Source organism: Meles meles, chromosome 18 (assembly GCF_922984935.1).
Source record: "Meles meles chromosome 18, mMelMel3.1 paternal haplotype, whole genome shotgun sequence".
Lineage (NCBI taxonomy): Eukaryota > Metazoa > Chordata > Mammalia > Carnivora > Mustelidae > Meles > Meles meles.
In genome coordinates, this window is record NC_060083.1 from 46,778,570 (window position 1) to 46,794,675 (window position 16,106).

The window sequence follows — 16,106 nt, forward strand, 5'->3', positions numbered from 1 at the left end:
ATGCAAAAAGTGGCAGGTCATGTGTCTCAGCCAACGTTACCTGGCCAAGAGAAGACCCTGACTAGGCAACCCCTGGTCTCTGGGCTTGGGTGATTTCATGGCATGTCCTAAACTGACTCAGAGTCCAGATCCCATGTTTCAGGAGTTTTCCTCACCTCACTGGACTCCTGCCCTTTCTGTTCACTCTGGACTTCTGTGCTCTCGTTGATATAGTTCTCAGTCTTCCATTGGTCCGTATCCCACTCTGCCTTGGACACCTTTACTTCTTGCTGCTCACTGAGAAGCTTCATCAGGAGGCCTGTTCTGGAGATGAGCTTGGCACAGGCCAGTTGCACGTGGGTCTCGGAGCAGTCCATTTTCAAAGTCCGGATAACATGAGAAATGAGCCTTCTCACATCATTATTGGGGATGAGGGACCGTAGCTGCTGGTTTAGCTGAATTTCAAATAGATCCCCTGTGGCTGAGAGCTTCGACACAGTGAACTCTGTGGGCTTCGGGGGCAATTCGGTGCCCACGTTGTGGTATTCCCATTGTGTTTCATTGGTTTGTTTAACAGTTGGCATAAAGTTGTCTCCGGTGGCTGCAGAATGTGCCCTGGGAAGATTCTCATGGTTCCTGAATTCAGGGAGAGTTTGTTCTGGCACAGTCATATTTCCTGCAGAAATAGATTCTTCAAAAACATTCTGTGCAGTAGTGTTTTCCACAGTAGTGTTTTCCCTAAGAGGTTCTGAAAGAGTAAATAATTCCGGAAAAGGATTTTCCTGAGAACTCGTTTCTCCTGAAGATGAAAAAGCCTCCCGTGAGGGGGAATTTATGAGGCTCCTGACTGCAGAGAATGGAGGCCTCTTTGCCAGCATCAGTCTATTTCTGAGAGGACTTTTCTTTCTGAATTTTCGATTCCGTTTGGCCTTGGGTTCTCTGTGGACCACACGTGAGCGAGTTTTATGAAAGATGTACTTCTTTCCGGAATGTGAGACTGGTCTGGGAGCCTTCATATTCCTAACTCTAGCATTTGCATCCTCTAAAACAAAAATGGTGTAGGTTAAGTCTTTTGATTTGTTTTTCACCTCAGGTGGGGATTTCAGAGCAGTGGAGGCAGAAGGCCTGCCCAACGAGTATTGTTTCAGGAAGGAAGAGACTGCTGCCTTGTGCTCCTTTATGAATGAAGGCTCTGTATTGAAGGAGTCTCCCACTAATTTCTTGGGCCTCTGTGCCATGTGAAGCTGCTCCAGCTCCCTTGGAGATGGTTTCCTGAGCCTTCTTTCTTTGGCCATGTTCTCCACAAATGGCTGGGCATTCTGTTTCCTCTGCTTTCTCTGACGGCCCACTTCTTTGAGGTACCTTTTCCGTAAGCCCTTGGGGCCCTTGATGACCTTTTTCACTCTCAGCATCTTTTTCCCTACATGCTCAGCCTTGGTGAGGCTCTCGTCCTGTGCTTGGGCAGTTTCCAATTTCTTTGGAAAGATCTGGCGTTTAAATTTGGGACCGAAAAGACCAGAATGTATAAGCATGGCAGTTCTTTCTTTCTTTTTCACCTCATCAATTTTTTCTTGAATTTCTGCATCTAACAAATTTTCCAGAAAATGGAGTTTCTTCAGTTTATTTTTGTAAGTTGAATTGTTGGGTCCAGGTTTAAGAGATAGGCTCCCTGTGTCATTTGTCAAGGGACCCGTGGGCTTGTCTCCATCTTGTGCATTTGAAAACAGAAGTTTAATGAATGGTAATAATGTTGATTCTACATCTTCTAGATTTCCCTCTGAGAAATAAGGCAATATGTAATTCAGCGCACTAATAACATCACTTTCATCATTAAAGTCTAGCTGCTCATTGATAAAGGCTAGACTGACGCTATTTTTGTCTGATGATGCCTTCTCTGGCTCAATAGTCAGCTCAGTACTGGTGCTCTTCTTCCGGGCTTTCAATACCTTCATGAATGATCCTTCCGTATTTCTTATAGATACTTCTTCATCTATCAACAAAGAAGAGACTAGTTTTGATAATGAAAGACTGCTAGTACAGCTTTTTGTCAGTCGACAGTCATAGATCCCAGTCAAATAAATTAAGAATCGGCAAATATTCGAGTACCATTTAGAGAGGAGACAAACTCAAACTTGAATCTATGACTGGCAACAACAAAAAGAGAAAAGGATGTTTTTTGAAAAAGTGGCTATTTACTCAGAAACTTCCATAGTGTGAATAACTATATTTGGGATAATTCCATGGGTCCCCAAGGCCCGATTGCCCAGTACTCAAAAAAAGTCAAGGCTGGAAGACACTCAGCTAAACTGTGCACAGATCTACAGTGACTCCTGGCATTCATATACCCCATCCTGTCCTGCTTCAGATGCAGAGGGAGCATGAGTTGTCCTCCTTCCATTCTTCAGTGTGCTTGTGTTCTTACTGCCATCACAGATGCCCGTGACTGCACCCACTGTTATAGGTCCTCATCTGGATATGCCTTCTCTAGCTACCCACCAATTCCTTTGCTTGGTCCCTGCTCCCATATATTGCAGTTCATATAACATAAGCTCTAATCAGAAAAAATCCCACTATGTCTACTCTGGCTCTTTGTTTAAATGTGGGCAGGGATCTGGGATGTAGGTTAAATTTCCCAGGTATGAGAGATATGCCAATGTGGAATGTTCAATAAATTAAGGGAATGATACTTGAGGTCTTAAAATGCAGAAGGGGTAAAGAAACTTTAGTCAGATGCGTATTTCACTTTCATTTCCTTTCATTTCTAATATTTCTAGCTTTACTTAGGGAATCATCCAGAGCTTCCAACTACCTGAAGGTCAAGTGTGCCACTGTGTATACTGCAGAGCATTGTGCAGCTGGGTTTCTTTTCCAGAAGAAATAGCAGTATTTTTCGTGGTGGTGGTGAGGGTCAGAGGAGGAGGTAATAAGGGTCACAAGAAAGAAGAAGCAACAGGCTTGCTGAGAGCCCCAAACAAGAAGACACTTGAGTGCTAGGCTACAGCACTTAACACCTCTTGTCACAGTTTTCCTCACCTGTAAAAGGAGATTAAACATGCCTCTTCTCCCCAGCTCTAAGGGAGAAGGGAGTAATAGAATGGGTAAAAAATTGTTTTGAAAAATAAGCAACACTGTATTTCCAGAAACAGCAGTGTTATTTCTGATGTACCATAGATCATTGATAGGGACTCATATTCCAGCTATCCGGGTGCAAAAGCACATTTTGGAAGTCATCAAGTCAGTGCCAATAAAACATAGTATACAGAAAAATACTTAAAAACACCTGAGTGTTTTTGGACAGAAAAGCTTAGGATTCAGAACAGTTCAGAGTTGGGCAGGTCAAGAATGGAAGAGCCCTCTCTTTCCGTTAGAAGGTAGCAGCTTCTGCTTAGGGGACAGCAACTCTCAGGCTCCAAACACAACTTTTTTTATAAATCAGCACCACTTTTACTCTTATAACTTGTAAAAAGAAATGAAAATATGTCTCTCTCTGTCCTCTAAGACAAAAGGCACCTGAGATGTAATGCATATAATATCAGTTTACAAACTGTGATGCACTATATGAACAAGTTTGCATTTGGGGGTAATTATTTAATAAGGTCATTGAGAATCTAACTTTTAACGAAGCAATAGTTCTTAGGAATTTAGGAATTTGAGGGTACGTTGAGTGTCTCAAGTGTATGACTTGTGGTTTTGGCTCAGGTCACGATCTCAGGGTCATGGGATCAAGCTCCGCATTGGGCTCTGCACTCAGTGGGGACTCTGCTTGAGATTCTCTCCCTCTGCCCCTTCCTCGACTTGCATGCTCTCTCTCTCAAATAAATAACTCTTTTTTTTTAAAAAAAGAGAGATTTAGGGATTTGACTCTGAATGAATAAAAATAATGTAGTGACATCATTACCTAAAAATTTTATCATTGTTGATTAAAAATAAAAAATTAAATAAAAATTTATAAGTTTATCATAAGGCAATTTAGACTCACCACAATGTGTGGCATTTGTCATACATTCACTGTCACAATGCAGCTTGACTGTCTTGCAGACAACCTCAATATTATTTTTGAATTGACAGAGACAGCAGGCCATACGGCTAGGTAAAATCCTATAAATGGAAACATAGGTAATTCAATTAGTGGTAAAGGAGTCACTTGAGTAGGTAGAAGAGGCAGGCTAAGAGCATCACAAGGCTGTGCAAAAAGGAATTCTTGAGGCATATGGCCTGGATGATTGGGGAGGGACCAGTTGGCCAACTGCTGCTCTAGAATATTATAAATAAATAGACAGGACAGAGGTGCCCAACAGAAAGGTAAGGACAGTAGGGGGTATGGTATGCCTAGAGTAAGAGAGATGAGAACTGGGTGACACTGATCAGTTTAGTTCAGAAGTATCTCCTTCCAACCCAAAAATCTCACTTTGGGTTGATAGCACACAGGAAGAGGGTAGACTTCTAAGAAGAGTCTGAAAGGTCTGAAATATGTTTTGTATTGGGGATAGAAAGCAATCAATCAAAACAAACCAATAATCTACACAGATGTTACAATTAGCAGATAAAGACATTTAAAAAGTTGTAACTGGGGTGCCTGTGTGGTGGTGTTGGTTAAGTGTCCAACTCTTGGTTTCAGCTCAGGTCATGATCTCAGGGTCATGAGATCGAGCCCCGCATTGAGCTCCTAGCTTAGCATAGAGTTTGCTTGAGATTCTCTCTCTCTTTCTCCCTCTGTCCCACCCACTCGTGCTCTCTCTCTCAAATAAGTAAATAAATCTTTTTAAAAAGTTATAACTATTTCACATGTTAAAAAACCCCAGTCTAAAAAACCCATGCCTCTACTTAACTCAGTGAGTCATGTAACCCCTTCAAGTGGCATAATATATGTGTACTTAGAGTCCCTGAAGGAGAGGGAATACAAGAAATTTTGAAAAAATAATACCCTAAAATTTTCCAAACCAGTAAACCCAATAAACCACAAATTCAAAAAGGTCAATAAACTCTAAGCACAAGAAACATGGACAAAATTACATGAAGACACATCATAATCAAACTGCTCAAAACCAGAAATAAAGAGAAAATCTTTAAAGCAGCCAAAGGGAAAAAACCACATACAACATATAGAGAAACAAAGATAGTAATGACAACATATCTCTTGTTGGAAACAATGGAACTCAGTAGAGCAACATCTTTAAAGCAGTGAAGAGGAGAGGGGACCCAGCGACTATCAAGCTAATATTCTATATCCAGATCTTTCAAAAACAAAAGCAAAACAAAGACCATCTGAGACAAAAGCTGAAAGAATTCATCACTAGTAGACTTACACTGTAGAAATGCTAAAGGAAATATTTTTAAGTGGAAGGAAAATGATACCAGATGGAAAGGTGGATCCACACAAAAGAATGAAGAACATTAGAACAGGTAACTACAGGGGCGCCTGGGTGGCTCAGTGGGTTAAAGCCTCTGCCTTTCGCTCAGGTCATGATCCCAGGATCCTGGGATCGAGCCCCGCATCGGGCTCTCTGCTTGGCAGGGAGCCTTCTTCCTCCTCTCTCTCTCTCTCTGCCTGCCTCTCTCCCTACTTGTGATCTGTATCTGTCAAATAAATAAATAAAATCTTTAAAAAAAAAAAAAAAAAAGAACAGGTAACTACATAGGTAAATATGTAAGATTTTTCTTACTATTTAAATATCCAAATATAATACGATTTCATTTATATGTAGAATCTTAATAAAAAAATGAACAAACAATGACAATAAAAAAGAGAGAAACAAACTCATAAATAAGGAGAACAAACATGGTTGCTAAAGCAGAGAGGGTGGGGATATAGTCAAAAATGGGTGAAAAGGATTAAGAAGTAAAAACTTCCCATTATAAAATAAATAAGTGACCAGATGAAAAGTACAATGTAGGGAATATAGTCATTAATACTGTAATACACTTAATGCCGTGAGCATTTCGTAACATATATAATTGTTGAATCACTATGTTGTACATCTAAAACTAATATTATATTAACTATACTTCAATAAAAGAGTTAACTTACTGTTTAAACAAAAAAAATAATATGGTGTGCTGTTTATAACTGAAAGTAAAATGTATGAAAGCAATAGCACAAAGGCCGAGGAGGGGAGAAATGGAAGTATAATATATATCGGAAGGTTCTTATACCAATCATGAATTCATATAATATCACTTGAAGATAGACTATGATAAGTTAAAGATGAACACTACAAACCAATAAACAATCAATAAAATAACAAAACCAGAGCTGTAACTAATTAGCAAAGAAATAAAATAATAAAATGTACTCAAGTCAATCCAAAAGCAGAAAGGAAAAAAATGAAACAAAGAACAGATGGGGCACAGAGAAAATATTAGACAGTAGCTTTAAATGTAATCATAAAAATAATTACATTAAATATAAATGGTATAATCACCCTAATTTTAAAAGTTGTCACACTAGATAAAAAAGCACAATTATATGCTGTCTACAAGAATCATCTTCAATAGAAAGATATAAGTAGGTTAAAAGTAAGGAAAAAAATTATGCTATGCTAACATGAATCAATAGAAAACTTAAGTGGCTATATTACTATAAGATACCCTAAATATCTTCTTCAGCAAAGAATATTACCAAGGATAAAGGAGATTATGCCATCATGATAGAAATGTAAACTAATAAAAAAAGAAATAACCTAAAAAATTATGCATCTGATAACATAACTTCAAAATATATCAAGGAGAATGGCAAAGAGAAACAAATAAATACACAATTATAGCCGGAGATTTCAATATCCCTCTCTCAAGAATTGACAGAAAATATATATATGTATATATATATAAAATCAGTAAAGATATAGCAGACTTGAACAACACTATCAACCTACTTGACTTAATTGACATTTATAGAACATTCCACCCAAAATCAGAATACATTTTTTTTTTTCAAGCAGACACATAATATTTACCAAAATAGACCATTATCTTATCTATTACCAGAATTCATGGCTATAAACAAGCTTCAGTAAATTTAAGTTTTCAGTCATTCAACATATGTTCTGTGACCACAATGGAATTAAATTAGAAATTAAGAGATTTGAAAAATCTCCAAATATTTGGAAACTAAACAATATATTTCTAAGTAACCCTGCGCATCAAAGAAATCAAAAGGGAAATTAAGAACTATTTTGTATTGACTAAAATTGAAAACATATCAACATGTGGGATGTTGCTAACACAGTGTTCAGCTTCCCTAGCATCCACTTTTAAGAAAGTAGAAAAAGAAAAGAAAATTAATCACCGAATAAGGAGAAGAAATAGCATAATAACAATCAAGGCAGAAATGAAGAAAATAGAAAACAGGAAAATAGAGAGATCAGTGAAATAAAAAGACAGTTTTTAGAGAAGGTAAATAAAATTGATAAACCTCTAGCCATATTGACCTAGAAAAGATAAGAAAAGACACAAATTATCAATATCAGAAATGACAGGGGTGGGGCACCTGGGTGGCTCAGTGGGTTAAAGCCTCTGCCTTCTGCTCGGTTCGTGATCCCAGGGTCCTGGGATTGGGCCCTGCATTGGGCTCTCTGCTCAGCGGGGAGCCTGCTTCCTCCTCTCTCTCTGCCTGCCTCTCTGCCTACTTGTGATTTCTGTCTGTCAAATAAATAAATAAAATCTTAAAAAAAAAAAAGAAATGATAGGGGTGATATCAGTATGAATTCTACATATGTTAAAAGAATAAGGGAATATTATAAAATAATTTATGTCAATAAATTCAAGATGAAATGGACAGATTTCTTAAAAGACATGAACTTTATTGCAGCAATGGCTACGGTCGCTAAACTGTGGAAAGAACCAAGATGCCCTTCAAGGGATGAATGGATAAGGAAGATGTGGTCCATATACACAATGGAGTATTATGCCTCCATCAGAAAGGACGAATACCCAACTTTTGTAGCAACATGGACGGGACTGGAAGAAATTATGCTGAGCGAAATAAGTCAAGCAGAGAGAGTCAAGTATCATATGGTCTCACTTATTTGTGGAGCATAACAAATAACATGGAGGACATGGGGAGATGGAGAGGAGAGGGAGTTGAGGGAAACTGGAAGGGGAGATGAACCATGAGAGACTATGGACTCTGAAAAACAACCAGAGGGTTATGAAGGGGCGGCGGGGGGTGGGGTGGGGTGGGGGGGGTGGGGTGGGGTGGGAGGTTGAGGAACCAGGTGGTGGGTAATAGGGAGGGCACGTACTGCATGGAGCACTGGGTGTGATGCCAAAACAATGAACACTGTTATGCTGTAAATAAAAGAATAAAAATAAATAAATTAATTAAAAAAAAAGAACTACTCAAAAATAAATATGTAACTTAAATGAGATAACTTTAAGTTACTTAAAGTAAAATAGTAACTTAAAGAAATAGAGTGTGTAGTTTACAACCTTCTCACAAAGAAAGCTTCAAACCCATGTGGCTTCACTGGTGAATTCTACCAAACATTTAAGGAAGAAATAATGCCAATTCTATACAAACTCTATCAGAGAACTGAAGAGAAGAGGCTACTTCCCAACTCATTTTCAAGGCCAACTTTTGCCTTATCAAAACTGGACAAAGACATTAAAGGAAAAAAAAAAAACCAGACCAATTATCTCTCATGAACACAGATAACAAAACTCTAAACAAAATTTTATTATATCAAATCCAACAATATATGAAAAGATGTTATATCATGACAAAGTGGGGTTTATCTCAGGATTGTAAGATTGGTTTAATATTTGAAAGTCAATGTAATTTACCCAACTTAATAAACTAAAAAAAAAAATCATACAATCATTGTAATAGGTGGAAAAAAGTATCTGAAAAATCTAATACCCATTCCTGATTATCAGTTTAAAAAAAAATACACTTGGCAAACTAGGAATGGAAGGAAACTTCTTCATCTTGATAAAAGACTTCTACAAAAAAACCTAACATCATCATATTGAATGGCGAAAGACAAGTGCTTTCTCTTCAAGATCACGACAAAGGCAAGGATGTCTTCTCTCACTACTTCTATTTGACATTGCACTGAAGGTTCCAGTCAGTGCAATACAGCAAGAAAAAGAAATAAAATGTATTCAAAATGGAAAGGAAGAAGCAAAACTATATTTGCAGATTAAATGATTATCTATGTGGAAAACCTGATGGAATCTATAAATAGTTTACTAGAATTAGTGAGTTTATCAGGTTTTCAGGATAAAAGATCAATATATAAAAATTAATTTACCTCTAATACCTGGCAATGAACAATTAGAAGTTGACATTTTAAGAAATATTACTTATATTAATATCAAAAGTATAAAATACTTAGAATAAATTGGGAAAGATGTAAAAGGCTTACACACTGAAAACTATAAAATATTCCTGGGAAAAATTAAAGAAGACCTAAATAAATGAAGAGCTATAAAGGGTTCATGGATCAGAAGATTCAGTATTGTTAAGATATCAATTCTCCCCAAATTTGTCTACAGATCAAAATCCCAGCAGAATTTTCTGTAGAATTTGGCAAGCTAATTCTTAAAATTCATATAGAATTGTAAAGCTTTTAGAATAGCCAAAGCAGCTTTGAAAAAGAAGAACAAAGTTGGAGGACTAACATTACCTGATTACAAGACTTATGAAGATACACTTTCAAGACTTTGTGATATTAGTGTAAATTTAGACAAACAGATCAAAGACACAGAATGGAAAGTCCAGAAGGAGAGATACAGACAATTTATTTTCAGGTTCCAAGGCAGTTGAGTGGAGAAAGGACAGTCTTTCCAACAAATGGTGCTGGAACAATTGGATATCCATAGGCAAAAAAGCAAACATCAATCCAAACCATATACAGAAATGAACTCAAATTGGTTCAAAGATTGAAATGTAAAACCTAAAACTATAAGATGTCAAAAAGAAAATACAGGAGAAAAATCTTTATGACTTTCAGTTGGGCAGGATTTCTTAGATATGACACCACAAGCATGGCCCACAAAAGAAAAAAAAATGGATAAACTGGACCCCATAAAAATTAAGAATTTCTACTTTGCTAAGCACACTCTTAAGAGAATGAAAAATAATCCACAAAATGGGAGAAAAAACATAGTAAATTACATACTTGATAAAGGACTTGTTTCCAGACCATATAAAGAACTCTCAAAATTCAATAATACAGCCGAAAGGCAAATAAGCATATGAAAAGATATCTGACATCATTAATCATAAAGGAAATGCAGATAAAAGCCACACACAAATAAAATCCACTAAATACCTATTAAACTGTCTAAAATTAAAAACACTTACTATAGCAAGTATTAGCAAAAATGTGAAGAAAATGGAGCCCTTATACACTGTTGGTAGGAATGTAAAATGGCACAACCACTGTGGAAAATATTTTTTTAAAAACTTAAACACCCACTCACCATATGAACCAGCCATTCTACTTCCAGGTGTCTGCCCCAAGAGAAATGAAAGTACGTAACCATACAAAGACTTCTACATGCATAATCATAGAAGCTTTATTTTTAATAGCCCCAAATTGGAACAACTCAAATGTCCATCAATGGTGAGCAGATAAATTGTGGCACACCCATAATGGAATACTATTCAGCAATGAAAATGAATTAATATATATAAAATGATATACATAACAACATGAATGAATCAAAATAATCATGGTGAATGAGAGAAGCCAGTTAGAAAAGAGTATTTGTCACATTATTCCATTTATATAACATTCTAGAAAATGCAAACTAATTTTTAGTAACAGAAAGCAGATCTATGGTTACTACCCAAAGCAATCTACAGATTTAACTTAATCCCTATCAAAATTCCAACAGCATTTTTCACAGAACTAGAACAATCAAAAAACTTGTGTGGAACCACAAAAGACCCCCGGAATAGCCAAAGCAAAAAAGAAAAACCAAATTGAAGGTATCACAATTCCACATTTCAAGTTATATTACATAGCTCTAGTAATCAAAACAGTATGGTACTGGCACAAAAATAGACACATAGATCAATGGAACAGAATAGAAGCCCAGAAGCAAACTCATAATTATATGGTCAATTAACCTTTGATAAAAGGAGGCAAGAATATGCGATGGGAAAGACAGTCTCTTCAATAAATGTTGTTGGGAAAACTGGACAGCTATGTGCAAAAGAATGAAACTGGACCACTTTCTTACAACATATAGTCAAAATGGATTAAGGGACTAAATGTGAGACCTGACACCATAAAAATCCTGGAAGAGAACACAAGCAGTAATTTCTCTGACATTGGCCTTAGCAACATTTTTCTAAATATGTCTCCTGAGGCAAGGGAAACAAAAGCAAAAGTAACTATTGGGAGTACACCAAAATAAAAAGCTTCTGCATAGTAAAGAAAACAACCAAAAAACTGAAGGACAACCTACTGAATCGGAGAAGATATTTGCAAGTGACATTCAATAAAGGTTTAGTTTCCAAAATGTATAAAGAACTTATACAACTCAACACCCCCCCCCCCAAATAATCCAGTTTAAAATGGGCAGGAGACATGAAGAGACATTTCTCCAAAGAAGACACACAAGGGTGCCTGGGTGGTTCAGTTGGTTAGTTGTCCACCGTCAGCTCAGAGCATGATCCCAGGGTCCTGGGATTGAGCCCCATGTGGGCCTCCCTGCTCAGCAGGGAGTCTGTTTCTCCCTCTCCCTCTGCCCCTCCCCCTGTTTGTGCTCTCCCTCAAATAAATAAATAAAATCTTTTAAAAAAGACCTGGAGTGCCTGGGTGGCTCAGTGGGTTAAGCCTCTGCCTTTGGCTCAGGTCATGATCTCAGGGTCCTGGGGATCAAGCCCCACAATTGGGCTCTCTGCTTGGTGAGGAGCCTACTTCTCCCCCTCTTCCTGCCTGCTTCTCTGCCTACTTGTGATCTCTTTCTCTGTCAAACAGATAAATAAAATCTTTTTAAAAAATACAATTACGTTTAATACCAAATATAATCTTAGGACATTTATGAAAACCATTCACAAATCCCAAATTAAGAATGCCTGAATTAGGGGAACCTGGGTGGCTCAGTGGATTAAGCCTCTGCCTTTGGCTCAGGTCATGATCTCAGGGTCCTGGGATCGAGCCCCACATCGGGCTCTCTGCTCAGCAAGGAGCCTGCTTCCCCTTCTCCCTCTCCCTGCCTCTCTGCCTACTTGTGATCTCTCTCTCTCTCTCTCTGTCAAATAAATAAATAAATAAAATCTTAAAAAAGAAAAAGACCTACAGATGGCTAACAGACACATAAAAAGATGCTCAACATCACTCGTCATCAGGGAAATGCAAATCAAAACCACAATGAGATACCACCTCACCTCTGTCAGAATGGCTAAAATAAAAACACAAACAACACATTTTAGTGAGGATATGGAGAAATAGGAAACTTGTGCACTGTTGGTGGGAATGCAAATTGATGCAGCCACTGAGGACAGTACAGAGGTTCCTCACAAAATTAAAAATAGAACTACTCTATGATCCAGTAATTGCACTTCTGGGTATTTAACCAAAGAATACAAAAACACTAATTCAAACCAATACACGTACCTCTATGCTTATTGCAGCATTATTTACAATAGCCAAATTATGGAAGTAAAAACCAAGTGTCCATTGACAGATGAATGGATAAAGAAGATGTGATATATACATGTATATATGTACATATATGTATATATACATACATATATAATATATATATATTAAATGTACTAGGATCCCAGGATATATATATCCCAGAATGTCCTAGGATTTATACATACACACACATACATACATATATACATACACACACACACACACACACACACATATACAGAATATTATTCAGCCATAAAAAGAATGAAATCTTGCCATCTGCAACAACATGGATGGAGCTAGAGAGTGTAAGCGAAGTCAGTCAGTCAGAGAAAGTCAAATACCATATGGTCTCACTCTTACATGAAATTTAAGAAATTAAAAAAAATGAGCAAAGGGGAAATAAGAGAGAGAAAGAGACAAATCAAGGGACAGACTCTTAATTATAGGGAACAAACTGATGGTTACCAGAGAGGACAAGGGGTGGGAAGATAGGTGAAATAGGTGAGTTCATCAAAATTTAAAAATTAGAAACTTCTGGTCTTCAGAGATAAAACAGAATGGAGACAAGCTACCCCCTGGGAGATATTTGCTAAACATCTATCTGAGAGAAAGAAAGGACTTTTTCCAGAGTTAAAAATTGGATTTGGGCATGCCACGGTGGCTCAGTTGGTTGAGTGTCTAACTCTTGATTTTGGCTCGGGTTATGGCCTTGGGCTTGTGGGATTGAGCCCTGAGTCAGGCTTCATGCTCCGCAGAGGTCTGCCTGAGATTCTCTCTCTCCATCTCTGTCTGCCTCTCCCCTACCTCTCTCTCTCTAAGATAAATAAATCTTTTTAAAAAAGGAAAAGAAAAACAGTTTTAAACAGACACATCATTTAAAAAGCTGTCTGTACATGAATAGACAGTCAACATCATGAGCTGTTAAGAGAAATGCAGTTAAAGCCACAATGAGATACAGCTACATACATACCTACAAGAAAGTCTAAAAAAATTTTTTTAAAAGATTTATTTATTTATTTGACACAGAGAGAGAGAGAGATCACAAGTAGGCAGAGAGGCAGGCAGAGAGAGAGGGAGAAGCAGGCTGAGCTGCCCGCTGAGCAGAGCCTGATGTGGGGCTCGATCCCAGGATGCTGGGATCATGACCCGAGCGGAAGGCAGAGGCTTTTAACCCACTGAGCCACCCAGGCGCCCCTAAAGTCTAAAAAATTTTTAACTGAAACATAAGGTGAAGATCTCATATGCTGCTGGTTGGAATGCAGACTGATGCATCCACTTTATTTTTTTTTTGAAGATTTTATTTATTTATTTGACAGAGATCACAAGTAGGCAGAGAGGCAGGCAGGGAAAGAGAGAGGAGGAAGCAGCCTCTCTGCTGAGCAGAGAGCCCGATGTTGGACTCGATCCCAGGGCTCTGGGATCATGACCTGAGCCAAAGGCAGAGGCTTTAACCCACTGAGTCACCCAGGTGCCCCTGATGCATCCACTTTAGAAAACAGGTAAGTAGTTTGTTCTTGAGATGGCACGCATGGGCATATGGGGGTGGGGAGGGGCGGGGAGAGGAACAGGGAGAGAGGATCTGAAGCAGCCTCCACATTCAGCATGAGGCCCAACTGGGGGCTTGATCTCATGACCCTGAGATCTTGACCTGAGCCAAAATCAAGAGTTGGACACTTAACCGACCTCCCAGGTGCCCCCAGGTAAGCAGTTTCTTAAACAGTTAAATACACACTTAGCATATGATGTAGCAATCCTACCATTAGGTATTTCACCAGATAACCAATTTAAAATTTACCTCCCCCAGAATGAAAGCTGTACGCTCACAGGAAAACCTGCGTGTGACTGCTTTTAGCAGCTTTATTCATAACAGCCCCAAAACTAAGAACTCAAACGTCCACTGGCTGATGAATGATAAACCGGTGTGGCCGCACAACCGGAACACTACTCAGCAATGAAAAGCAATGAATGGCAGAGAGCAGCAGCCACATGGAAGGATCTCAAGAGGATGATGCTGAGTGAGAGAAGCCAATCACAAAAGACCGCACACTGTCTGATTTCGTTTATAAGACCTGGTGGAAAAGGCAAAGCTAGAGAGACGAAAATGAGGCTGGTGGTTTTCCAGGGGCTGATGGTGGGAAAAGGGGCTTGACTGCAAACAGAAATGTTCTGTATCTCAAATGTGGTGGTGGTTACATATCTACGTGTTTGCCAAAAGCCATCAAACTATGTACTTAAAGAGTAAATTTTATTAAATGAAAATTACACCTCAATAAATCTGACTTAAGAATAAAACAAACCTAAATAAAGAACCAAGTGAAAATAAACACAAGAAAAATCAGCTTACAGTTTTTCCAGTTCAAGGGTCATCATGAGGATGCTCTCAATTGTTGAAAGGGTCACCTGTGTCGTTCCCATGTCTCTGAAAGAGAAAGCCCAAACATGCATGATACCAAAGACAAAAATTCTGTACCTAAAAAGATACTTAATAACAGTGATTACTTCAATTCTGTCGAGCCAGCTCCAGACTTAACTTGCTGTGGACAATAATTTCAGAGAACTCTTATGGAAGAAATTTAAATTTATGTGAATCATCAAATTAATCACTTTGGTGATCAACAGTATAATCTCTTTGTGCTGTTATCCTACTTCTCATTCTCAATTGTATCCACCTCTCTTATTTTTAAAAATAATGTACATCTTATTCCACTTTTCTTTTTGAGACAAATGATATTTCTACATATGTGATAAATGATATTTCTGCCTACATGACAAATGATATTTCTGCTTACATCTGCATGTTCCGTATCTGTATGAGTTCTTCAATGCTGCTCTGCAGGCTGTCTGGCCCATATACATTCTTTCTTAGCCAATAATACTTATTTTGATAACCCAGTTAAAATTTAAATTATGACTTTTAATCAAAATGCAAAATACTGAATCTTTTAAAAAGAGCAGAAATCATCTCATGAGCCATGAGATTGTGGTAATACTTACAAATATTTTAATGCTGGCAATTTAAAAAGATATGAATCTTCAACAGTTGTCAGAGGGTTACGATTGAGAATTCTGAAAAATGCAATGGAATTAGAATTATCTGCATTTTCAATAAGTATCATGAAATTTTATGTTCATTTTTTAGGCATGGAACTTGAAGGTTAAAAGTAATCATTTTCTGCCTTTGCCTATAAATCTGTAAAGCATTCTTCCTTTGGAAACTACCCAGGTCTCTGGATGATAACATGGGGAAGAGAAAGAGAAAAAAACATCTTTTTTTAGGTGGATGGCAAAGGAAAACTATGCCAAAGTACTTTTCTTAGGTTGAAAACCCCAGAAATGACTACACTAGTAGGAAGCCGTGGCTTGTAGGAAATACACTATTTCTAGTGCCCTCCATGATTCAAGGTCTCTAGGAATTTAAAAAATTCCACAGCTCAAACCACCTAGTTAAAGACAAAAAGAGGACCAATTCCTCAGTTTTGTAGTGAAACAAGAGGGTTAAATGTAGGAGGAACTGGTGAAAGCTAG

At 37.8% G+C, this 16,106-nt stretch overlaps 1 protein-coding gene across 1 annotated transcript in view; it reads right to left on the minus strand.

Moving 5' to 3' along the window:
• LOC123930066 (leucine-rich repeat-containing protein 37A2-like) overlaps positions 1–16,106 on the minus strand; it is a 44,589-nt gene that overhangs the window by 6,371 nt on the left and 22,112 nt on the right. The window contains exons 5-9 of the mRNA XM_045986275.1: positions 15,576–15,647; positions 14,926–15,000; positions 3,959–4,077; positions 1,839–1,969; positions 156–467 (exon numbers count right to left, since the gene is read on the minus strand). Coding sequence (XP_045842231.1) covers positions 156–467; positions 1,839–1,969; positions 3,959–4,077; positions 14,926–15,000; positions 15,576–15,647 — 709 coding nt within the window. The remainder of the gene's footprint in view (positions 1–155; positions 468–1,838; positions 1,970–3,958; positions 4,078–14,925; positions 15,001–15,575; positions 15,648–16,106) is intronic.